Source organism: Sturnira hondurensis, unplaced genomic scaffold (assembly GCF_014824575.4).
Source record: "Sturnira hondurensis isolate 20B ecotype Veracruz unplaced genomic scaffold, ASM1482457v3 Scaffold0022908, whole genome shotgun sequence".
Classification (NCBI taxonomy): Eukaryota; Metazoa; Chordata; class Mammalia; order Chiroptera; family Phyllostomidae; genus Sturnira; species Sturnira hondurensis.
This window is the reverse complement of record NW_028095539.1, coordinates 6,068,886-6,095,093: the sequence shown is the minus strand read 5'-3', so window position 1 is coordinate 6,095,093 and position 26,208 is coordinate 6,068,886. Positions and strand designations below refer to the sequence as shown.

Here is a 26,208-nt window from a genome sequence, read left to right as displayed (position 1 = left end):
GAGAACGTACCAGCTCACCAGAGTTTCTGAACCTGCTTGTCTGACTCTGGAGTCTAAGTTCTTACCCGTTACATCACACAGCCACCCAGGTGTGGCTCCGTGGATTGAGCCCTGGCCTGCGATCAGAAAGGCCACTGGTTTGGTTCTCGGTCAGGGCACATGCCCAGGTTGTGGGCCGGGTCCCCAGCTGGTGGGCCAATTGATACAACTGATCAGTCGATGTATCTGTCACACATCGATGTTCCTCTCTCTCTTTCCCTTTCCCTTCCACTCTCTCTAAAAGTAAATCAATAAAATCTTTAAAAAGAATATGGCTGGCCCTGGCTGCTGTAGTTCAGTGGATTGAGCACAGGCTGCAAACCAAAGGGTCACTGGTTCGATTCCCAGTCAGGGCACATGCCTGGGTTGCAGGCCAGGTCCCCAGTGGGGGCCACATGAGAGGCAACCACACAGTGATATTTTTCTTTCTCCCTTCCTTCCCCCCTCTCTAAAAATAAATAAATAAAATCTTTAAAAAAAGAATATGGCTGGACACACCAGTCAGCCTCCCCCACAGAAGGTTGAGCGCTCCAACAGACCTCACAAACATCGCCGTTTTCAGTGCTGCAACCTCCCCCAAACACCAGCACCACGCACCTGCCGTATCACAGACATTGTCAAAAAAATGAATAGATGAGGCGGATAAAAGGAAAAGAATAACAAAAATGTTAAGAGTGGATGGTGGGATTATAGGTGACATGTTCTATTCTACACTTTGCTAAATTTTAAAAAATTTCTACAAAGTACATATATTATGGGATTCAGTTACTTGAATTCAATTTGAACTGGGACCTGAGTGAAAAGAAAGCCAGCCGCCCAAATGTCCCAGGGCAGAGGCACAAGAAGACAGTGCAAAGGCCCTGTGGCTAGGGCAAACTTGTACTTAAGGAACAGAAAGGTGGGCCCACAAGGCTCGGAGGGGCTGCCAGAGACAGAGGCCAGGTCTCTGCTGGCCATCTGGCTTTCAGCGGAGTGAAATAAGCTGCTGCTGGGGGTGGTTAAGCAGAGGAGCAATATGATCTCATTTGCATTCCAGAAAGATTGCTCAGGTTTCTGTATGAAGAGGAAGTTGTAAAGCAGAAAGACCAAAAGCAGGAGTGTGAGGAAGGAGGGCGCTGCACAAATCCGGACAGAGCGATGGATTTGACAAGGCACTTCCTGTCGGGTGCTCAGCCCGATGCCTGGTGCACGGCATGTGCCCAACAACTGTGAAGTTTTGCTCTGTAATCACTCGGTTTGAAAATCACGCTAAACAGCCCTGGCTGGTGTAGCTCAGTGGATTGAGCACAGGCCTGCAAACCACACAATTGCGGTTCGATTCCCAGTCAGGGCACATGCCTGGGTTGCAGGCCAGTTCCCGGTTCCCAGCAGGGGACGAATGAGAGGCAACCATACATTGATATTTCTCTCTCTCTCTCTCTCTCTGCCTCCTTCCCTTCCCCTCTAAGATAAATAAATAAATTAAAACTTCACAAAAAAAATCACCCTAAACATACACAATCACTATGAAATATTACATGCACACAACACAAAACTACCATGTTCTCCATCAATGGTCTCCAGCCTCCAGGCTGCGGACGGACACCGGTCCAGGGCCTGTTGGGAACTGGGCACAAAGCAGGAGGGGAGCCTGAACGTAATGCGCTTGAGCCATGCCAACCGTCCTCCCCACCCCGGTCCGTGGACAAATCGTCTTCCATGAGACTGGTCCCTGATGCCAGAACAGCTGGGGACCGCAGTTCCATATTCAATGGCATGAGTAAATGTTTACCAGTGTCAAGGCTTTTTAAAAAGCACATGAACAGAAACCACCCTCCTAATGCGAACCCTTCTGTGTAAGGGGAGGGGCGGCTTCCAGCAGAGAAGTGGGTCCGGGAGGTTCCCACGGAACCGACGGTGGTTCTCTCTAGGTGGTGGGGCTGTGGGCGACTCACACGTCCTCCACTATCCCTTTGTACACTGCCCACATTTCTGTTTTAATAATGAGCACTTACCTTTTTTGCAGAGATAAATATAAAATCACTATTTTTGTGGGAAAACTTTAACTTTTGTATTACTGAAAAAACAAAGGAATTTAAAGAAATGGCTGGCTAGTCCACTAAGGGAAGACAGTACCTACAATAATGCTAATTACGAATGTCAAGCAGTGGAGAACCACGCTGACTGGGCGGCCCCTGACCGCAGGGCCGCACCGGATCGGCAGCGTTTGGGAGGCGGTGTGGCAGAAAGCGCCTCCTGCCCGGTAACGGTGAATGGACTCGCACTGCACAATGTCTAACGGTGAGTTTTAAAAAGGGGAAGTTGATTAAAACAGGATATTCCCGCAATTCTCCATTTGGTAAGACCTTCCCCTCACGACGGAAAGAGAAAGGCTGTTAGAGGCTCCAGGGCAGGGCAGCCCTGGCAAGCCGGAGAAAGGACAGATGCCGCTTTCCTGACCAGGACTCAATGATCGGATGTGAGTGGCATGCCAGAGCCCATGGGTGGCATAAAAAAGAAAATAATAACTTTAGCACCCCCAAAACTTATAAGTCATCTTCTTCCGTAAACAGCAGAGACGCGGTATAACGAGGATTTACTGCCCCAATGTTAAAGTGGAAAAATCATTCCCCAGTATTTTCAGGTCTCGTTACAAGGATCAGCTCCACGGCCACTTGGAGAAGGCGAGACTCCTTCCCATTTTCCAGAGCCGCTGACATTGGTAAGGCTCGGATGGGTCCGTGTGAAGAGAACAGGAAGAAACACAGAAACTGCGGACTGCTTGTTACTGGGCAGGAGCTCCTATTGCAGACCCAGGGAGTTCCCAGTTGATAACAACGGTGCAGTTCTTTGGGTTTTTAAAAAGATTTTATTTCTTTATTTACTTATTTATTTATTTATAGACAGAGGGGAAGGGAGGGAAAAAGAGAAGGAGAGAAACGTCAATGTGTGGTTGCCTCTTGTGCACCCCCTACTGGGGACCTGGTCCACAAGCCAGGCATGTGCCCTGATGGGGTACTGAACCGGCAACCCTTTGGTTCTCAGGCCAGCACTCAATCCACTGAGCCACATCAGCCAGGGCACAGTGGTCCAATTCTCACAGTGTAAGTCCCCACACTGAAGGACTGACTTTAAGGACGGGGAAGATACCAAACACAGCTGTTTCCTGCTGATGCAACAAAATGACATCCCTGCAGACCCGTGGGTGAGGAAATGACAAGTGTAACTCCAATCGCTCAGTGACCACGAGTAAGGTAGCAACAGGTCAAACCACTGAGACAACACCACACAGTGGGGCCCGAGCGTGAGCCTCCTGAGGCTGCCAGGAGCTCGGGCCCCACTCGGGTCCACCGCTGAGACGAGCCAGTTCAGGTGGCTGAGAAGTGCAGCTCGGCAGGCTGGCCCTGTGGGGCTGTGGGGAGGTTTAGTTAGGCAAGGGACTGTGCACACCTCTAGAGGAATCCCAGACATACAACATCCGCTCAACAACTACAGTAAGTGGCTGATATCCTGGGAAACACCAGATCCTGCGAGCTGCCCCGCGCCCCCGCCTCCTTGGCCCTGGAGAACCTTGGAAGGTGTCTCATCAGGCCTCCCTCTACTCTGATGCACAAGATACGACCTCTCTTAGTCAACCTCCCGACCCCAGTGAAACAGGTACGATTTGTGCGGAGATAACCACCAGGTGCAGTCAGGAAGCTAGTAAAGACGGAGTTGGGACTCCGCCCCAGGCCTCTCTCTCGGCCACTTGGCAGACTGAGATGGAGGTAACACCTGGAGCACGCAGTGCAGTGTCACACTCAGAGGAAACTCAACGCACGGCAGCGAAGCATCTAAGCAGTGTCATGGCATCCCTGCAAGGGAGGCACTATTAGTCCCATTTTCACAGCTAAGGGAACCGGGTCAAACTCCTGAAGGAAGAAACCATGCTGGGGGTGGGGAGAGGGCAGTGGCAGTGCCCTGGGGGGGCCATAGCTCCCTAGCTTTCTCAGAATCCTCATGTGCCCCTCCAGTTTTTCCCCAGCATGCACAGGCCCCACCCCCCCACCTGGAGTTCTCCCCCAGGACTGGTGAGCACCTCCCCAGCAGGCTGTGCTCAGAGCCTGTCTTGGCATGGCTCTTCCTTGCCCTGCTCTGGGGGTGTCTGCGGGGGCCGGCCTCGGCGTCTTCGTTTGCAAACCTCTCCAAGGGCTCCCAGCTGCCTTCTCGGGGCTCAGAAAAGAATTCTGCAGAACAAAGGGTCTGAGTCCCCCATCCAACCGGTGTTCAGTGCTGCCCCCTTGCCCCGGGCCTAGCCGTGGGAAGGGACAGCAGGAAGAACCAAGAAAGTCCAGCTCCGCCCTGACCGAGGGCCTGGAGGGTCCCAAGTGCCCAATCCCACAATCTGGAGCACAAGGCAAGAAGGCGCTTTGTTTTCACTTCCTTTTAAAACACCCCCAGGCACACACAGCCCCAAACCTTCCTACGGTAAATGGAACACAGGGCCACCGCTGACACTGCAAAGGCCAGCAGCAGCCTGGCACCCCGTGTGCCAGTTTCCTTCCCATGCTGGAAGGTAAGTCAGCAAGTAGCAACAGTAAACAATGCTTCCCCCAACTCTCACGGCCCTTACTTCTCTTTTTTTGGCAAAACACTAGTGGGTTGCCTTAAACACTGTCAAGACGACCCCAAAGATGAAGAGAAAATGTTGGGGTGAAAGGAACTTCCATGGCTTGAAAGAGGAACACTTCCATTTACAGCGTCACTGAAAAACAGCTGATCAAGGCACCGACTTCAGTGTGTTTGAAGATGGAAAATATTTTAAAAGTCAGGAAGAGTTAAGCGACCCACCGAACTAATCTGAAATCTGGAGATCGCTGCAACAGCGGATGAGAAACCTGAGGTGAACATCGTGCTTTCACGCGCCCCAGTGTGTCACGACAGTACCTGCCCAAATGCAGGAAGCGGGGAAGCAGCCCCCACAGCAGAGCTGAAGGGGAGCCCCAGTGCCCACTCGGTTTGTCAGCGTCGCGGGGAACCTCTGCAGGAGGAAGCCACGTGCGTGTGCACTTGCTGGTCTCTGCTCTGTCGGAAAGGTGGACGCCCCTTTTCTCACAGAGACGTGAGGAGTAACTGGCTCACACAACGGGACGGCTGTACAAGTCTTCCGAGTCATTTTTTAGTGAATGAGGGGTGCGGTCAACTGTTTTCTGTGTTTTGACAAAAACTTATCTGTGATACCAGAGTTCTTTCTGCACAATGCAGCTCCCGACAGGCACGGGGCCTGGAGAATGTCCCTGCCATCCTCTGTCACCGTCTTCACAGCTAGAGCACACCTCCAGCGATGGAGGTCACAGGCCAGACTGATCTCCGGGAGACGAGGGAGAGCGGCGTGCCAGCAGAGGCCCCACGTGTGGGTGCCGGCCACACTGCCGTCACTCCAGTCCCCACGGAGCAGGGAAAGGCGCTGCAGGGCCTGCCGCCAGGTCTCAAGAAAACAGAGCTTTGTCTCTGCCCAGATGGGAGGAATGAGGATTGATCAAAAGGGTCTCCCAATTGACACTGTCACAGCTAATGCCTTTAGACCAGTCAACGCCACGTTCAAGATGGCTCTTGGCCCCATCTCCCCTTCTTCAAGCTCTCCTTGCCTCCTACGTACATGTCCTCCCTTCTACTCCCAATCTAAACTCAGGTTACAGGTTAATTTTGCTAAATCATAGCTCTGATCTTTGAACAAATTCCTTCAACAAATATTTATTGAATATCTAGTATGTGCTAGAACCATTCTAAATACTGGGGATACTTCCAACGTGCAAAGGTCCTACTAGGAACCATCTGTAACTCCCAATGCCCACCAAGTAGCTCCAAGGTCTCTGGAACAGCCCAAACGTGCCTCTCCTGCCGGAACCCACACGCTCCCCCGGGCTCCCAGCCAGAGCGCTCCTGCCGTGTCCCCCCCACCCCCGACCAGGTAACACCCCCAAATCACTACCTAGTGCGTCCGATAAAGGCACTCAGGGAAGGAAGAGCGCTGAGTGTCCCACGGGACCCAGAGTGTGAGCCCTGTCTTTATCACCTTGCCTCTTTTTAAAAAAATATATTTTATGCTGTTACAGTTGCTCCATTTTCCCCCCTTCACTCCCCTCCACCCTGCACACCCTCTCCCACCCACATTCCCCTCCTTTAGTTCATGTCCATGGGTCATACTTGTAAGTTCTTTAGCTTCTACATCTCTTAGCTTTAAATATTTTCAGACATCTGACACGTCCTACCTTGGTCTCCTCTGGTCCAAGCCAAAAACCTCACCCAGCGTCTTTTACCATCATTCATTCATTCATTCATTCCTTCCTTCCTTCCTTCCTTCCTACGTGACAGGCACAACACAATCTCTGCCCCGAAGACGTTCGGAGGGAGCAGCATGCGACCGTGTAGTAAGTGCCACCGTGGTAGACACAGGGGCAGCGGGGGCAGAGGAAGTGAAACCCCCTGAAGTCACCAGGAGGTGGGTTTTTTTAAATTTATTTATTTTTAGAGGGGAAAGGAAGGAGAGAAGGAGAGAAACATCAATGTATGGTTGCCTCTGGTGTGTCCCCTGCTGGGAACTGGCCTGCAATCCAGGCATGTGCCCTGACTGGGAATCGAACTGCGATCGTGTGGTTCACAGGCCCGCGCTCAATTCACTGAGCTACACCAGCCAGGGCCCCCAGGTGGTGTTCTTGACAGAGGCATCAGCCCACCGTAATTTTCATGTTGCCACATTCTTCTGAAGATGAATGGACACCACTACTAGTTACTGGTTATTTATTCTGGGCGAGCCAATATACTAGGCATGTACTATACATACATTCTACACTTCACCCTCATAACAACCCAAGGAGAGGCACCAATACCCCTATTTTAGAGATTTTTATTTATTTATTTTTAGAGAGAGGAGAAGGGAGGGAGAAAGAGGGAGAGACATATCAGTGTGCGAGAAGCACCTACTGGTTGCCTCTTGTGCACCCCGACCTGGGGCCCCAAACCTGAGGCCCCCAATTCAGACCATGTGCCCTGACTAGGAATCAAACCAGCGACCTTTTGTTTTGTGGGACGACACCCAACTCATTAAGCCATGCTGGTCAGGGCAGTCCCCATTCGAAAGATGAGAAAACTTGGGCTTAAAGAAGTGAAAAATCATGTCCAAGGTCTCATACCAACTAAGCGGCAGAGAGTGGATTCAAACCTAGGCCCGCCTGATTTCAGGATCTGAGTGCTGAGCCACTGAACTGTCCGGGCAAGGGCACTCGCCCTGTGTTGGGTCACCGCCCCTTTGAGAATCTAATGGAAGGGCAGGCTCCTTTCACAGAAAAACGTTCCCGCACACATTCGCAAAGGCTGCACACGGTTCTGGGGTCACAGACTCCCTAAACTCTATGCGCACATCTTCCTGCCAGGGCAAGAACTTGGGATAGAAAGCTGGATGAGGCTTTCATCCCACCCTCCTCCGGGCGTGGTTACACCGCGGGGGCTGGAAGGGAAACGCGACACTTTGCCACTTTCCTCCCCGCAGCACCATCGGGATGCGCTCACGAGGCTGGAGAGCAGACGAGAGGCAGAGCGCGCTGCTACTGCTGCTGTGGTCGGGGCAAGCCCAGCCGCAGAGGCGAGAGGTTTTCTGGGGCAAAGCTAAGGGTCCTGCATTCAGGCCTCGGCTCCACAGGCGTCCAGCAGCAGGGGGAGAACCTGCTCCGGGGCCAGGAACACAGCGTCTGACTGGGGCAGCGGTTGTGGAGCCCGCGGCTTCCCCAGGGTCCTCGCTCCACGGAGGGGCCTCGGGAATCGCTTCTGAAAGTTCGACTAGAACCCTCCCGGTCCCACGACTCTGCTAGCCAGGTAACGGTCTACAGTAAATCCCCTCCCATTAAAACGAGCTGTCGTGGGTTCTCTTCTCTGTAACTTAACACTACCGGCAGGAAATCCTTGTTCTAGATTTTTAAAAACAGGCAGTTGAGCTGAATTACAAATCCCAAGAGGTAAGGTCCTGGTCTCCACCTTCTGCTTTATTTGCTTTTTAAGTACATGATCCACACAATCAAGCCACAATTGAACACTAAAGGGCTCCCAAATTCAAAATGTCAACGTTACCTAATTTGGGGAAGAACTGGTGGCTCCTGCTCAGCCCGAGGAGCGGCTGCACACGTGTGCAACACACTGGCACTAGACAGCACAGAGCCACACTTCCATGTGTCCACTTTTGGTGGACACTACCAGTGCTCACAAACAATTGGTAATCCTTCCCTTTCCTGAACACACGGTGTTCCCTAGGCTTCCTGCAGTGAGGTGAGACCTTGCACCTAGTTCTGGATGTGGGACGCAGCAGGAAGTGACCGTGTGTCCCTTCCTGGCCGGGGAGATTAAGAGTCAGCCAGTTTACAATTCTCACCGCTTGCTAATGTCAAGGAGACTGCACGTCCCAGTTATGCGGCCAGCCCCCAGATGCACGGGTCTTCAGCAGTCGGAGTGTCCAGCAGTCTCTCCAGTAGGCTGGGGTCTCCAGCAGGCTCCTGAGAAATTGTGTGGGGCAGAACACCCCGAAACCACACACAAGAGAGACGAACTTCCTGATGAAGCAACGGGGGGGTGTGAGGATTGTTTATTAAGACAGCAAAGCCCAGCCTCGCCTGCCTGATCACCACCGTGGAGAAATTCTACACGTGAGCAGAAGGAGCTACGAGGAGGGACAGTCATTGTAGCACCATTTGTCATCACAGAAAAGGTAGAAACCACCTTCCTACCAGGGAGGGTGGACAAACCGGGGTTTAATCACATTCCAAAATACGACACGGCAGTAAAATGAAGACCTACATCTACCTGCATCAACACTGATAAAAATACCAATGATGCTGCATAAATAAAGTTTCAAAGAGCATGTACAGAATGATACCATTTATGTATTCTTAAACAAAGAATAAAACCTCCTGCCTAATGCCCTGGCTGGTATAGCTCAGTGGATTGAGCACAGGCCTGTGAAGCAAAGGGTTGCTGGTTCGATTCCCAGTCAGGGCACATGCCTGGGTTGCAGGCCAGGTCCCCAGTAGGGGACACATGAGAGGCAACCACACATTGATGTTTCTCTCCCACTCTTTCTCATTCCCGTCCCCTCTCTCTAAAAGTAAATAAATAAAATATTTTTTTAAAAAAACCTCTTGCCTAACAATCAACACCCCAAACCCACCAAAAAAGTAGCTTAATAGAAAAAGGAACATGTTATGGATAGGATTTTCCCCCCTCTTTAACTTACCTCTACTATTCAATTGTTAAAACTTAAAAGGAATAAGTAAAAAAGTAAATGATGAAAAAGTTTTTACCAGCCAACCTCTAAGTATGTAACTTTACCTGGCAATATTTTTTAAGTAAGAAGAACCACCATAACCATCAGCATTCAAATTAAGATCTTGTATCTCAAATTAAAAAGACAGATGAATAATTTCGTGAAATAATAATGGCCCTGTACATTCATAGCTTATAGTCTCCAAAGCTCTTTCACAGATATCAGCTCATCTTGGCATCCCCCCCACCCTGGGAAGGAAACTGAGGCTCAGTTCTATCCAATCAGCTAAGTGCCTTCTCCAAGGTACAGGGTTTTATGTATCAGGACAAGAGCAGCAAATATTTATAAACTGTAAATATCTGACTACGTCGGCACACTCTAACGCCCATACTGCTAACAGCAACTTTGCACGTCAGAAGTGCGGACACCTAGAGTTTCCGGAGAGAGCAGATTCTGGTAGGTCCGAGAGGAAACACCACGTTATCCCATTTTCTTAGCCATGGCCATTTAAAACAATGGGCTCTCCAGTTTCCTGACACTGAAACCTGCTACTATTTATTTATATGAACGTAAACCGTCACCTGCAAAGGCACACAATCAGAATAACAGAATGCTACAAAGATATGTCGTTTATTCTGCATCAGTTAATTTATTCTATGCTGCCATATCTTTCTAAGCAGGTTTTTAATCTCAGATAATTATTAATCTCATCAACATTCAGATAATTATCCCTTATAACTCTACAAGAACTCAAGCAATAGATGATACTGTGTTGGGCTTTAATCTAGAATCAAAAAAGAATTTTGCACAATTTATTACTATAAATCACTGCTTCCAGAGAAAATAAATGGTTAGTGCTTAAAATTTAAAGATGGTTAAATGTCCTTAAAAGTGATCCGCTGCGAACGGCAGCCGAGCAGCAGCAGAAAGGTATGTCCCTGTCGTGCCTGGGGTCACGGCCATGGTGGAGCTTGTTAGAGAGGCTCCACTTAAAGGGATAATTTGGGAGAGAATCAGCATGACATGAATTTTTCAAATTATTCATTGTAAAGCTATGTAACACTCACCTCTTAAAGTAGAATCAAGCATATCATTAATTCCAAAGTTTATGAAGAAATTTAACAAGAGAAAATGGAATAAAAGAGGTTTTTAATGTGTTATTGTACTACAGCATATAATAATACTATTAGGCAATATTCCACTGTAAGAGAGTAATCTGCTTCGGCCATGATTCAGTTCATTCTTGTCTTCCTCACACTTATGAAGGTAATAAAACGGGGAAATGAAAGGGCACGATGGCACTGGCTGATGTGGCTCAGTGGACTGCGCACTGGCCTGCAAACCAAAGTCACGGCACAAGCCTGGGTGGTGGGCCAGGTCCCCAGCAGGGGATGCGTGAGAAGCAACCACACATTGATGCTTCTCCTCTCTTTCTCTCCCCATTCCCCTCTGTCTAAAAATAAAATCTTTTAAAACAAAAAAACACATAATGTTTTCACATGAAAGGATGCTCAAAAGCACCAGCCATCAGGGAAATACAAATTAAAACCACCATGAGGTGCCCACTAGAACAGTGGAAATAAAAAATACTGACAACACGAAGTTCTGGCAAGGATGCCTTGACTCTGGCACTCGAGGGTGCTGGTAGGGATGTAAAAGGGCAGTCACTCTACAAAACAGCTGGGCAGCTTCTTATACAATTAAACACGCAGTCACCATCTGACCCAATAATAAACTTGCCTAGGTCTTTCCCCAAGTGTGGCAGGCTGAACAAAGGCCCCCTCCTAAGGGTACATTCAACCTACTCCCTGGAACCAGGTAATGCTACCTTATAAGGCAAAAAGGGGTCTGTGCAGATGTGATGAGATTCAGGCTCTTGAGATGAAAAGCTTATCCTGGTGGCCTTACAAGAGGAAGCTGAGGGAGGTCTGACTACAGGACAGGAGGGAAGAGAAGCTGCAGGGGTCTGAGGAAGGGACCGCAGGCAGGCACGCGGTGGCCTCCAGGAGCTGGAAGCCACGAGGAGCGGCTTCGTCCCTACAGCCCCCGGGGGAAGCGAGGCCCTGTGACAGCACGACTGCAGCGCCGGGATGCTGACTTCCGACTTCTGGCTTTTAGACACTGAAAAATTAATTTCTGTTGTTTGAAGCCATCCAGTTCGTGGTAAGTTGTCACAGCAGCCACAGAAAACTTCATACTAAGTGAACCGAAAATTTATGTCCATGCAAAAGTTCACCATCATCAACTATGGGAAACAGGCCAACATCCTTCAATAGATGAATGAATGAACTACCTGCGGTCCATTCCCGCAGTGGAATTACTACTCAGCAGCGAGAAGGAAGAAACGACTGTCACACGCAGCACTCGGACGGGACTCAAAGGCCTCACGCTCAGTAAAAAAGTGCCCGTCTTAAAAGGTTCCGTCTATACAACATTCTCAAAAAGACAAAGTGTGACGAGAAGATCAGCGGTTGCCAGGAGGCGGAGGTGAGGCTGCGCGAGCCCTCCTGCAAAGGGAAGCCGGCAGGAGGAGGGCCACCGGTGGCTGCTGGTGGTTACACAAAAGTGTACATTTTATTTATAGTTTATTTTGTGTTTCTTCCTCCCCAATCAGCACTAGCTCAGTAACAAAAGAAAACAAAGTAATTTTTGAGCTGGAGACTCCTCCAAAGACATTGGGGTCAGCCCCCCTTCACTCCAGAGTCAAATGCGGAAGTTAAAATGCTCCTACGCAGAAAGAGCCTCCAAGAAATCCGCTCTCGGTCTCCACCCTTCGGCTGGTGAGGATGCGGCCACAAGTGACACCGAAGGGAGGTGGCGGAAAGGAGGGCCTGGGAACCAATTCCCAACCAACCAGCACAGCCTAAGATCTACCTTTAAATTCCTTTAAATTGACAGATTCTAAGAAAGTCACGAGGAGACTTATCCATCACAACCACATAAAGAAAAAAATGCAAACACTCTGGTAGACCAGTAAATGTCTTAGGCTTTTGTCTATACAGTGAATCCTTCCTACCAGGGAAAATTAAAAGTTTGCATTACGCCCTGACCCAGCTGGCTCAGTGGGTTCGAGCATCATCCCATAAACAAACAGGCTGCCGTTTCAACTCCTGATGAGGGCTGTGCCTGGTTACAGGTTCGGTCCCAGTCAGGGGCGCCTGTGAGAGGCAACTGATCAGTGTTTCTCTGTCACATCGATGCTTCTCTCCCTCCCTTCCTCTCTCTCTAAAGTCAATGTATTACTAGTAGAGTTTATTTCTCATTCTTCTTCTGGTTTAGTCCTTTTTGGACTGCTTCTCATCACTGACGGATACATTACTCTAGACTTATAAATGACAATAGCAGCAGTAATTGCTACTTATTAGGAAGGCTCACCAGTGGCGGGCACTGTTAGGCACGCTTTATTCATTATTTCACTGAATTCTCTCATCAAGTATAAAACCGAAGCAAGCACTTTGATCCCCACTTTGCGACCCAGGAAGCAGAGACGCGGAGAGGCTGGAAAGACCTGCTGCACTCCCCGGACCTCGCACGGTGTGCAGCCCAGAGGATGTGTTCCAGCAACACCCACTCAGTCCCCCCGGCTGGCAGGGCTCAGTGGGCGGGGTGTCCTCCTGCAGACAGAAAGGTCCCTGGTTCGGTTCTCAGTCAGGGGCATACCTGGGGTGCGGACCAGGTTCCAGGGGTGGGGGCCGGAGGGGGGCGGTGTGTACAGGAGACAACCAAACAATGTTTCTCTTGCACACTGATATTTCTCTTCCTCTTTCTCTCTCCCTTCTCCCCTAACAATAAATAAATTAAATCTTTAAAAATATATATCTACTAAGTCAATGGCTGGTCACACCACTAGTTAAGTGATGAGCAGGGATCTGAATTCAAATAAAGCCACGATTCCGTCACCAGCCTCCCTGTGTGACCAGGAGACAGACACAGAGGCAGGACACCGTTGGGGGACAAAAGAACTACTCATTCTACAGTCGGCACTTTTGTTCCTGGGGAGTGTGGTTAACAGACACTGTCCAGTCTCACTTTTCCAGGTCTACTTTATTTATTTGAACTTTAATTTGCTGGGAGTACATTCTACTCTTTTAAAAATAGAATTTCAGCCACCAACAGTAGGATTTTAATCAATTCTGGAGTCCCATGAGATAAAAATGCCAAATTTCAACACTGATAAACATTTTCCCACATGCATTTCAAAGAACAAGAGCCAAGGTCTATTACCTTAAGAATTCAGGCTGGAATCTGGGGAAAGGGCTTTAGAAACCGAACCGTGAAGTCATTTCCCCTCAGCTCTGAGAGTGCGACGGGAAGTCTCCTTGCAGGGCCGGGCGTGTCAGAGGGAGAACAAGGGGGTGTGAAGAGCTCTGCTTGTCTGATTTCTCTCTCCTTCCACAGAAAACTGCAAAGCAGACAGCAGGGTGCCCTACCATGCAGGCCAGCAGCACGGAGCCACCAACACACTGGCGATAAAAGGTTCCAGGGTAGGGACAGTACCCTCCTCACCTCCCTACCTTTTCCTTGCCCACACTGTCTCCAAATGCAAACAGGCTTAAAAACATTCAACTCCAAAACTTCAAACACAACTGGGCGTGCGTGTATGTGGGGGGGGTGGGTGTACAGTTTGCTTGCTCAAACATTTTTAGGAACAAGAATACAAAAACAGAGACTGCTTCTCTATATAACGGGAACTACCAGAGGATTTTAAACCAGAGACTGCATTTTACAACAGAACAAGGAGTCCAGCATCATTTTGCAACTTTTGAGCGGTATGTGGCCCCGGCCGGTGTGGCTCAGTTGGTGGGAGTGTCATCCATAAACCTAAGGGTTCGGTTCCCAGTGCTCCGAATGTTTTTCTCCCCCTGCCCTTCCTCCCCTCTCTCTAAAATCAATAAGCATGTCCTCAGGTGAGGGTACAAATAAAATGTAAAACAGAAGCAATCACAACTACTTTAAAATGTTTAGAATAGTGCATCCAAGGCTCTGCATCGAGTCTGGCACGGGGAAAGCACTCGCACAGGCAGGGCAAGGCCTGGTGCATCCGGGTTGTGCGTGGCCCGCCGTCCGCAAATCAAGTCCACAGCCCCCAGCGTCCCTCGGGTGCCCTGGAAGGGATGGAAGTCCTTTGGCTGAAGGCCCACCTTCCAGGCGGCTGAGAAAGTTTTCAGGTCCGTCATCAGACCTTCTCAGGAGGACACCGGCAGAGTGCCCGGGGCTGGCATCTGAAAAGCCACGTGTGCGTCATCTGACTCACTGCTGGGCGGACTCCCTCCAGATGTCACCTCCAGATGACATCCCGCAGCTGGAGCACAGAGCAGTAGAGGTACCAGTGCTTTTCACACTGGCCACCCTTTGGGTTCGGCCAGAGCCAGGGACCACCGGACAGCACACACGTCGCTGGAACCCTGATGGGCCTCGGCATGAGCCTAGCACCCCCACAAAGGATGGACACTGGGGCGAGCAGCCAGGTTCCTCCCTTTGACAACAGTCTGTAGAGGGCACACATTCTCCGCCAGAGAAGATCCAAGCCGGAGGTGCCACCGCCCCCAAGGCACTGGCACTGTGTAGTGGCAAGGGGCTCTGGTGTCACCAAGTCCAACCGACCCACTCCATCCCTCCTCGCGGGCCCTCCCCCTTTCACTGCTTCGTCTAACCTTGCCCTCGCTTTGCAGACGCCTAAGACAGGCGTGGTCCTGCCCTCTCCTGCAGAGCCCACGGGTCTGGGCCCCGCCTCGCACTCGGGCCAGTAACTGGTCTTCCTGCTTTCCTCCCTCCCCACACTTTCCTACTTTATGCAGCCCTTTGACTAGGAGAGGGTTAATTTTCATTTGAACAGGAATTAAACCAGCATTGATCCTGCTGACTGAACTTCAAACTGCTTTCTAAATCAAACCTTCCTTGATCGAATAACTTACAGAAATGTAACATTGCATTTTTCATAAAACACAATGTAGCTACTTTAAAGTAATACTCACATTTCCTGAAAGCTTTCTCCATGATGCCCACATTTTAATTAAACTTAAAAGAAAAGCCCTCAAAAATATCAGGAAACACTGCAGTTAGTGTAACTAACAAGGACGTGATCTTGAATTAGACAATGCCAAGGAGGATGGTACTTGAACTTCATGAGTCATGGCCCGGCCAAAGTAACACAGAGCCACGCAATGGTCTTACTGCTACCGAGTGACACAAGCAACACCCTTGTCTGCAGTCACAGAGCTCTATCTTCACTGCTAGACTATGGAAAGGCTCACATATCACCAGAAAAAGATACATTTCTCTAAGAAAAAAAATGGTCTTACCTTGTATGCACTAAACAATAGATTGTTTTGGATGGGAGGGGGGAGTCATTGCTATGACTACGACTCACAATATCATGAGAGAGAGGGAGGGAGGGGGTGGGAGCGAGAGGGAAACAGCTATCCGTTGTTCTACTCATCTGTGCATTTACTGGCTGATTCCTGTGCATGCCCATTATCGGATGGAACCCTCAACCTTTGTGTATTAGGAGGACGCTCTAACCAATTGAGCTACCTGGCCAGGGCCAGCTTTAACAGTTTAATGTGTTCACCTTCATCCACACAAACCATCTCATCTCAGCAACCACCTCAACTGTGCTTGTCAATCAAAAAAAAACTCTCCAGCCCTGGCTGGCGTAGCTCAGTGGATTGAGTGCGGGCCTGCGAACCACGCGATCACAGTTCGATTCCCAGTCAGGGCACATGCCTGGGTTGCAGGCCAGTTCCCAGCAGGGGACTCATGAGAGGCAACCATACATTGATATTTCTCTCCTTCCCTTCCCCTCTAAAGATAAATAAATAAATAAATCTTTAAAACAAAAAACTCTCCAGACATGCTAATAATTACCCATTCTTAATTTTCATTTTCTCCTTGTTAAAAATGACGGAAACGGTTGCTGTATTAAACAACTTCCTAAATGCTGCCTGAACGTGGAAAGCCCTAACCAAATGCCCCATCTCCACAACTGGCCTAGACAAGGGAGGCACCCGGACGGCAAACCCCATCCAGACGGCAAACCCTGTCCAGAAGGCAAACCCCGTCCAGACACCTCTCCCCGTAGGCAACATTCTCACTGGATTGGTCTCGGAGGTTCTCTGCAACCTCCTTAATCTCTGTTTTTTTCTCTCCTGACAAACCATCACTCCTCAAAAATGGACACTGCTCTGAGACTGAAGCTGTCTGAACAGTTAGGCAAGGAGTGGCTGGGAAGGAGGTTCCAAGGAAGGCTCCAACCGAGCCGGGTCTGTCGCGGCTGCGTTCCTTGGACGGCAAGGAGCGCACGTCAGCTTGAGGTGCCAACTGCAGGAACCAGCCAAGACCCAGGAGAAGCAGGAGGGCTGGCCCTGGCTGACCCAATGGATGCCCTAGAAGAGGCAGCGAGGCACAGGCCGGGCCACACCCCCACCTCAGGACGGTGCTTCAAGGCACCACAAATTCGCTGACACCTGATCTCTAACAACTGATGCTATCACAAGGCCCCAACCAGCAATGTACCCTGAGGATACAGTTAGTGCACTGTGGTAGGGAGAGGTAAGATCAACTTCATAAAACAGGATTTTGCCAATTCTACAAAACAAAGTGGTATGTGAAAGTGGTATGAAACTAAGGAACAAAACAAATATAAGAAATGTAATATCATTTGTCAATGGAAGCTGCCATTTTCTTTCAAGAAAATGAAAAGGGGCCCTGGCTGGTGTGGTTCAGTGAACTGAACGCCAGCCTGAGAACCAAAGGGTCGCCAGTTCGATTCCCAGCCAGGGTACATGCCTGGGTTGCAGGCAGGGTCCCCTGTGGGGGGGGCGCAGGGGAGGCAGCCACACATTGATGTTTCTCTCCCACTCTTTCTCCCTCCTTTCCCCTCTGAGTAAATACATAAAATCTTAAAAAAGAAAAAAAACTAAAAAATAGGGGAAAAACTGATCAGGTTAAAACTTATTACTCTTTCAACAAAAAAACTGGTGCTGCAAGTAACAGTCAACCCAGGTCATTCCGACAGGCCTGAACAGTCAGGAAATGGACTGTTACCGAACCCCAAGTCCAGAGGTGAGGTGGCCGCAACAGCCTACACCGTCCGCGTCCTCCTGCCCAGCCCCTCCCCGTCACTTCAGCTCCTGCCTGAGGCCAGCTGCCCTCACGGTGTCCACTGGCCTCCAGAAGCAAAGACCACTCCCCCCAACACCAGTTTGATTCACCTCAGACCAGGCCGGTCTAGGATGCCTGATCGGCTCAGACCAGTGATGCTCTAGCCCGGCTGCCTGTCAGAATCACCCGGAGAGTTAAAAAATAATGGTGAAATACAAAAACCATTTTAAAAAAACTGATCAGCCCTGGTTGGTGTAGCTCAGTGGACTGAGCACATGCCTGGGCTGCAGGTCAGTTCCCAGCAGGGGACGCACGAGACGCAACCATACATTGATGTTTCTCTCCCTCTCTCCTTCCCTTCCCCTCTAAAAATAAATAAAATCTTTTAAAAAACTGATCAAAATTGGTGAATTTTTAAAAATATTTTATTTATTTATTTTTAGAGACAGGGGGAGGGAAGGAGAAAGAGTAGGAGAGAAACATCAATGTGTGGTTGCCTCTCATGTGTCCCCTGCTGGGAACTGGCCTGCAACCCAGGCATGTGCCCTGACTGGGAATCGAACCACGATCCTGTGGTTCACAGGCCTGCGCTAAATCCACTGAGCTACGCCAGCCAGGGCCAAAATTGGTGAATTTTTGTGCAGCCATTTTAATATTAAAGATGAAGGAAAATACTCAACATTTTTGACATATTATGCTTTATAATTTCAAGAAAGCATAATATGGTCAACCCATATATTCCCATATGGAGAGATCCCAAGAATATAGTAAATGAAAGACAAAAGGAGTAAAGTACAGAACAATATATATCATATGCTACCTGTTACACAGTAAATATATATGTGCTTGTATCTGCAAAAAGAAACACCAAAACGATAAAAAAGAAACTAATAAAACTGGTTTCCCAGCGGCAGTAGTGAAACGCAAAGGGTACGGGGCTGGGGTAGAGGCAGTCTTCTCAGAACACACACCTGAAGTACAGTCTGCAGCTTAAATGAGAAACTGCACAGTCAAAATCATTAAATGTCATGTGCAAATGAACTTTCAAAATGGCCACAAAGCCTGTAGAAAAATGCATAGATGTTTTAAATTTTTGAATTACAAAATTAAATTCATTAAAGCATTAAATTATAAATTATAAAAGCATAAAGATATGCTTGCTACACACTACCATCTCCAAACACCAAAGGGTAAGAATATTTAACAGAATATCAAAAACATAATGAAAAAATTTAAAACTTTTTTTTAAAGATTTTTACTTATTTATCTTTAGAGAGGAAAGGAAGGAGAGAAGGAGAGAAACATCAATGTATGGTTGCCTCTCATGCATCCCCTGCTGGGAACTAGCCTGCAACCCGGGCATGTGCCCTGACTGGGAATCGAACCGCGATCATGTGGTTCGCAGGCCCGTGCTCAATCCACTGAGCTACACCAGCCAGGGCCAAAAATTTAAAACATTGATTAAATAAATTCTAAATCTAAACTCCGCCTCATTTCAACATTGTGAAGATTTTCAAAAAGCATTAGTTCACATTCAAAAAGTCATGTTTTTGGTAGAAAAAATCTCAAGCTATCAAAAAACACTTGATTTCAATCCCAGCTCTGTAGCGAATCAGCAACGTAATAGTACTTTACCACCCTGAACCATGACGGCCTTCTCTACGGAAAACCGGGAATACTGTCTACGCTACTTACACCACAGATCCAAGACATACGTTAGTACTATAAAAAGTACTTTAAAATATTTCAATCCTTACACATCCCCAAAAGGTGCCCTTTGCAATTCAGGATGCTGCGGAGCCCCCAATGAGAGCACGAGTCGCCGCGTGACGTTGCAGGGGCAGAGCGCACGGAGGCCCCTGTCGAACCTGCTGGACGCCAGGGCCAATGGGGGAGCTGCGCATCTGTTTTGTTTCCAGACCCCACACGTACGTAAAAACACACAGGATTTGTCTTTCTCCAGCCTATTTCACTTAGCATAATACCGTCTAGGTCCACCCACGTGGTCACAAATGGCAAGACTTCACTGTTTTTATTGCTGAATAATATTCCATTACATGCACACATACGTTAAATCTGTAACTTTTTGATTTAGAAAAAGAAAGCCGGAGAAACAGAACTGCAACTTAAAGATGAGTTAAAATCATTCCCATGCAAAATCTGAACGCCCAATTCCCCAAAGATTCAAACTCATCCTATACAGAAATGTAGTCTTCACTCTGTAAACTATTGAATGTCACCTGACATACATGAAAAACACACACAGAGAGAGGTCTGCCTTCGAGACATGAGCCATTCTCATAGTGTTAAATACCGCCTGTACCCCGACGACTCCCAGGTGCCGTGTGCAGCCTGGGCCTCGTCCCCGAATCCAGGCTGGCAGACCTGACTGCGTGCCTGGCACACCCACCCAATGCCCATGGGAGCCTCAAACGGAGCATGCACCAGGGAAGCTCCGGACCCTCGTCTCCCGACCCACCTCCCCAACCCGCTCCTCTAGTTCACATTTCAGAGAACGTCAATTTTCCAGGTATTTGGTCCAAAAATCTTGGAGTCGCCCTTGAATTCACTCACATGCCTCATCTCACATCCAACCCAAGAGCAAACCCAGTCAGCTGTGCCTTCGGACAGTCACAGAATCTGACCCTCCTCCCCCCCGTCCTTGCTACCCTTCTTCTCACCTCACCCAGTGTGATGGGCCGGAGCAGGGTGAATCCTGCTTCCTCGGCTCTGCTTCAGGATACCAGCAGCCAGGGAGATTTTACTAAAGCATAAAACAGGTCCCGTTTCTCCTCGTGACTCCAAACTCCAAACTCTCCAAAGGCTCCCAAACCACATGAGTAAAAGTCAAAATCCTGGAAATGGCCAACCAGGCCACCCTCCCCAGCTGTTCGCCCTGCACCGCCCACCTCATCACGACCCTGCCCCCTGGCCCTCTCTGCTCCAGCCCAGCAAGCTCCGGCCACAGAACCTCCCGCCCCGACTCCCCGCCTGAAACATCTTTCCTCCACTGCTCTACTGATTTAGCTTATTGACGGTCTGTCTCCTCCCGCTAGAATTTGAGGTTGCTCACTACTGTGGTGCCAGTGACTAAAACACCGCCAGGCTCACAGTATGTGCTCAGTAAATAGTCACTGAACAAAAAGGAAACACCAGGGGAAGCGCTTACTAGGGAATGTTTTCAGTCCTGCTTTATCAGTTCTCCTAAGAGTGGACTTTCTGAGTCAAGCCACCGAGATTCGGAAGGAAAGTGTGGCACCTGAAGTCATGTCACTGCTTCTCTTTGCTCCCTGACATACGACTAGCCCTTTGGACCCTGAATAGCCCGAGCAGAGAGCTGCCACACCCCATCTCCCCAGACTCAACGCCGCCACCGCCACCACATGACATTCTCTCTGCTTCCAGCTTCACAGCTGATCCCACACTGGGCTATGCCTGCAGGCTTTCAAACCCAGCCTACCTGGACACCAACCCACTCTAGAGAGATCAGGCTATGAACGATCAAGGACAATCTGCAACACAAAGGAAGACCGTGTTAACGCTTGAAAAAGAGCACCCTGGGCCCAAAGAAGCTGCTCTGTCTTCAGCAGAACGCAGCTCAGGCAACTTCTTTCATTAAAGGTGCTGCCAAGAGGTGACTATCTGGTTGGGCTGCCATATATCTGGTCTTTAAATCTTCGTGTCTGTTTTGTTTGTTTGTTTTTTTTTTAACAAAATAATGCACATTTTGTAAAAAAAAAAAAAAAAAAAAGTCCAGAATATCACAAATGCAAAGTGAAAAGTGAAAGCTTTTTCCTATCCCACCTAAATCCCAGCTCCCAGAGAAAACAACTATTTCAGTCTAAAGCCTTCCACCCTATTTTCTGTGAATGTATAAATAAATAGATAATTTTTATTTTACAAAAATGGAGCCACACGATGCAGACTGTTCTCCAAATCCCTTTTTTCCACCTCCGCGACACAGACACCTTTCAGTGTCAGTACGTGAGAGCACACCAACAGTAAACATCCTTATGTGCCTGCCTCTTATTTTCTTTTTAAAGATTTTACTTATTTACTTTTAGAGTGAGGGGAAGAAAGAGGGAGAGAAACATCAATGTGTGAGAGAAACATTAATCAGTTGCTCCTCATAGGCCCCCAACCAGGGACCTAGCCTGCAAACCAGGCATGTTGTTGCCAGGGATCGAACCGGCAACGCTTTGCTTTGAGGGTTGCTGCCCAACCCACTGAGCCACACCAGTCAGGGCTTATGTGCCTTCTTGATACACTCTCTAAAGCAGCAGCTCTCAAACCTTTTTTATCGCAAGACCTCTCCGACACTGTGGAAAATTACTGAGGACCCCCAAAAGCTTTTGTCCTTGTAGGTTACCTCATCATTATTTACCTCATATTAGAAACTTAAACTGAAAATTTTTAATTATTTAATTATTCATTAAAAAAATTTTCACCCTAGCCAGTGTGGCTCAGTTGGCTGGAACGTCATCCTGTGAACCTGTAAGGTCATGGGTTCAATCCCCGGCCAGGGCATGTGCAGGTGGGGTGGGCTCCACCCACTTTGGGGAACGGGAGGGGGGCAACCGTTGGGTGTTTCTCTCCCTCTTTCTCCTTGCTTCCTCTCTCTCTAAAAGCAACAAAAAAATGTCCTTGGGTGAGGGTTAATAAATACACATGTTTATTATGACTGGAAATTAACTGTTTCCCTGTGTTTTTAGATAACTGTCGATATTCTTTGAAGCTACACCAAAACCTGGTAACTTAGTTTCTTAGCAGTTGGTTGGGATGTTGAAGCTAAAACTGTATCAATGAACTTCTGTGTTCTGTTACATTAAAATCCATTGGTCTGGCCCTGGCTGGGTCGCTCAGTTGCTTATGGTGTCCAGGGCAACACCGTAAGGTTTCAGGTTCAGCCTGTGGTCAGGACACATACCTAGGTTGCGGGCTTGATCTCCAGTCAGGGAGCGTGGGGGAGGCGACTGACTGAGGTTTCTCTCACATCAGTGTTTTCTCTTTCTCCATTCCCCTCTTTCTTTCTCTCTCTCTTCCCCCTCTCGCCCTCCCTGCCTCTCTCTCTAAGATCAATAAAAAACATATCCTCCACTGAGGATAAAAAAAAAAATCTGCCCTGGCCAGGTGGGTCAGTTGGTTGGATGGTCGACTTGTGCACCAAAGGGTTTTGGGTTCGATTCCTGATCAGGACACATACTTAGGTTGTGGGTAAGGCAGGCGATTGAGTAATGTTTCTCACATCAATACACTGACGTTGCTCTTTCTCTCACCCCCTCCTCCCTCTATCCCTCTCCCTTCCCCTTTCCAAAATCAATACATATATATTCAGTGAGGATTAAAATAAAAAAGTGTTAAAAATCCATTGCTCTATCTTGTACCTTGAATGAGTCTTTTTTACCTGTGTGTGATTTTACAGTATCATGGGCTGATCATTTAGAAAACAGACTCATTGAACTATGTAGATCTTCCAAACAACATATTTCATTATATCAAAATAGCACATCTGTAAATATCGCCTCCAATCTCTATGTCATAGTAGCAGATACAAGTTTTCCACAAACCTATTTTGTGCTGGGAAACTAACATTTTGTCATTGGCAACAGACATTCCCAGTTGTCTTCTTTGAAAGACTGCTCTGTACATTGGTTTTTGTCTGAGTAGCCAGTTCGTGTAGTTTCTCACCAGTTTCGAGGAAAAATGATAGTCCGTGAGAAACGCAGCCAGTGCAGCCCGCAGCTCACACACCCGCCTGTGCCCCTGCCCTTCCCATTTCTGCCCACAAAACGGCAAAGACACACGTACCAGTTCAAGAGTGAATGAAACTAATGATTTCTGCTATCTTGTCAAAGACATTCTTAAGTAAAAACCCAATTCTCACTTATTTATTTTTACTCTGAGTGCACAGCACGCAGACAATAGCCACCAGTGTGTTAGGTGCCACAGCCCCTATTCACGCAAACAGGAAGCCTGCACTTTTGTCCATTAGTGCAAAGAGCACAAGTAACAGCTCGGTATCACATTAACAGGCAGTTTTAACCCTGGGCCGCCAAAGGGCTATCAGGGGCATTGGGAACCATACTGTTCTATCCCAGGACAGTTTCCCAGAAGCGACATTACTGGGTCATTGGTACCAAAGCAGTACGTATGTTTTAATTTCTGATGAGTTTGGCTGAAGCTCTCCAGAAGGTCTACACCAATTTTCACTGCTGAATTTGGGAAGCACCAGAACCTAACATATTTGCCTGTCTAAAACCAATGCCAAAATAGAACTAAATGATTTAAGGCAAAGCACAATCCAAGTGCCCAGATTATGCAGATGAAGTGACTGTTTTTCTGCAGGGAAGTCAAACCTCAACTGTCAAATGCAAGTTCACTCACTGCACAGAGACCTTTGTCTGCTGCAGTCACCCACTGCTAAGGCATGTGTGTGACTGAACTCCAAAGTACATGCCACCTGCACACACCTCACCCTGCTCGTGGGGTGAGTGGGCTCAACCCGTATTTCCATACAAAACACCCAGTCCGAAGAATGTCAGGCTGAGAGGCTTAGGGCACACAGAGGACCCCAACTGATGGGTTCATGGCTGCCCCTGTTACAGACACCTTGTAAGCTGCCCTTAGCTTTACATTTTCACACAGAGTTACTAGAAATGAGCAGTGCAATGCATACTATCTGAACTCAAATGCTGACTACGTCCATAAAAACGTCAAAGACAACTTTTTGCTCCAGAAAAAGGTGACAACTTTTTGTCACCTGAAACAGGGAGAGAGGAAGCTCCAGCCAGGGGAAAGGATTACCTCTCCTACAAAATTAAAACACCTGGAAGCTGGGTATCCTCAACTCACGATTTTCCCCACAGAGCTCCAAAGTGAGTGCTTTCAAATCCTACTTATGATTGAAAAGGGCGAAGATACTGGCATCAACTAGGACCTGTACTTCTTACGTTTTTAGGGAGCACGGACCACTTTGAGGACAGCTAACTGCTCTCAGTAGGTAAAGGAGTAAAGATCGTGCGTGTAAGGGAAGAGCCCACACCTCCGCTTGGCGCAGAATCATGGACTATGGATCCTGGGAAAGTACTCAGTCCAGCCCCTCAGGAAACTGGAAGAGTAAACCGCTGGTCCAAGGTCAACCATCAGTCAGTGAGAAGCAGGATCAGGCAACAACGGAGCCATTCAAAAAACACAAAAAAACAACCACCATGGAACCCAGCCGTACCGGGTCGCCGAGCAACTTTTTCTTCTACCAAGAAAACTAAGATGAGGCAGATACAGCAGTTCTAAGCAGAATTGCAAGGAACCAAGCCCAGCGCTGCAGGAAGAAGGCGACCAGGAAGCGTGAAAAGCACTCACCGTGTTCCACAAACACGTTGCAGTGCGGCCCCCCATGTCTGGGCGGCTCCTTCTTCCCTGCGCCTTTGATGAAGTGCAGGGCAGGCAAACTCGGCCTTCGCTGGTCCCCCAGAACTTTGCCAGGCTGCTGCCCCATAAAGTAAGGATAGGTATCCCTTTCCAGAAGAGGGTTCAAGGTCTTCCGGAATGGTCAGTGAGCTCAGAGGGACGAGGGCCCACGGACCTGCGGGATTTCACATTGACCGCACGTCCACGCGTCGGTAATCGAGGTCAAGCGCCCCCACACATCCTTCAGCACCAAAGGAAGCAGTTTTCCGGCTGGCGCTGTGAGCGCGAGGCGCGACTGTTTTCACAGTGTATCTGCTGGAAGCAACGTGATCGCAAGGCTGCCCAGAGGTTTCTCGACTTTAAGCGTCTCTCACTGGCCGCATACCGACTTCTTTCAAGGAGAAAAGCCTGCACAGAAACATTCACGGGAGACGCTGGGGAGGGGTCAGTCGCACTCAAGTGATTTGGCTTCCCACGCGCAAAGGCAAGGGCGGTCGTCCTCGGAGGCTGCGGCGGCACCTTTCCTGTGGAGGTCACCCACCCCCTGGCTTCTTCATCTTCGGACAAATTTCCTGCCGAGGTCGCCGCCGCTCCTCTGTCCCGCTCTCCGGAAAAGGACACGGGTCGCCCCGACTTCAGCGAGAGCTCGCCCTCGACTCCGAAGAGCAGGAATGCATTGCCAGCAACTTTTAAGTCCGCTTTTTAAAAGGCCTGTGAAACGAGTCCAGACTTTTCCTTTGCATTAGAGTTCTCGGCAGGGCTGAGACCAGGGGGGCCGTCGGTGACATTGGGAGGAGTCAGGGCATTGGTGGCTCCCGGGAGCAACCTGGGGGGAAGGGGAGGCCACCCGACAGCAGGGAGGGGATTTGAATGGGGAGGGGGCTCCGAGACCAAATCTGCGGCTGGGAGTCGGACCGAGAGATGGGTCGAGGGTGAGAGAGAGGCTGCCGGGGCGCGGCACGGGCGGCTTACTCGAGGGCGACGCTGCTCCACGCCTCCGGAAGCCGGGTGTCCCAGGTCTGGGGGAAAGAGAGACCACCCCCAGGGTCCCAGAGTCGGGGCAGGGCTGTAAGGGATGAAAGACTCTCCGGGCTGCGAGGCGGGGAGGCGGCGGAAGGGGGAGGAGGCCCGGCCGCCTCAGCTGCCCTGAGCCTGGGGGTCTCTGCCCGAGACACCCCCTCCTCCGGCCCCAGACGTTTCCGCCGCCGCCAGGCCTTCACATCCCTCGAGCTCCGCCTCGGGGTCCAGCCTCCTCCCGCAGATGTGGGCCGTGGATAACAGGGACGCTCCTCAGTTGCAGGACCGGGGAACCGGCTCCAGCTCCAGCACCGCTCAGGAACGGACACAGACCCCCACGGCCGCCATGATGGATTACGAGTCGCTCCACAACG

General features: G+C 49.2%; 1 protein-coding gene across 1 annotated transcript in view; it reads right to left on the bottom strand.

The window, feature by feature from the left end:
* The window catches only part of ABL1 (ABL proto-oncogene 1, non-receptor tyrosine kinase), a 113,222-nt gene extending 87,046 nt beyond the window's left edge, over positions 1–26,176 (bottom strand). Inside the window, exon 1 of the mRNA XM_037036918.1 lies at positions 24,770–26,176. Within this exon, the coding sequence (XP_036892813.1) occupies positions 24,770–24,905 (136 nt within the window). The 5' untranslated portion in view covers positions 24,906–26,176. The remainder of the gene's footprint in view (positions 1–24,769) is intronic.
* Between the last annotated feature and the right edge of the window lie 32 nt (positions 26,177–26,208).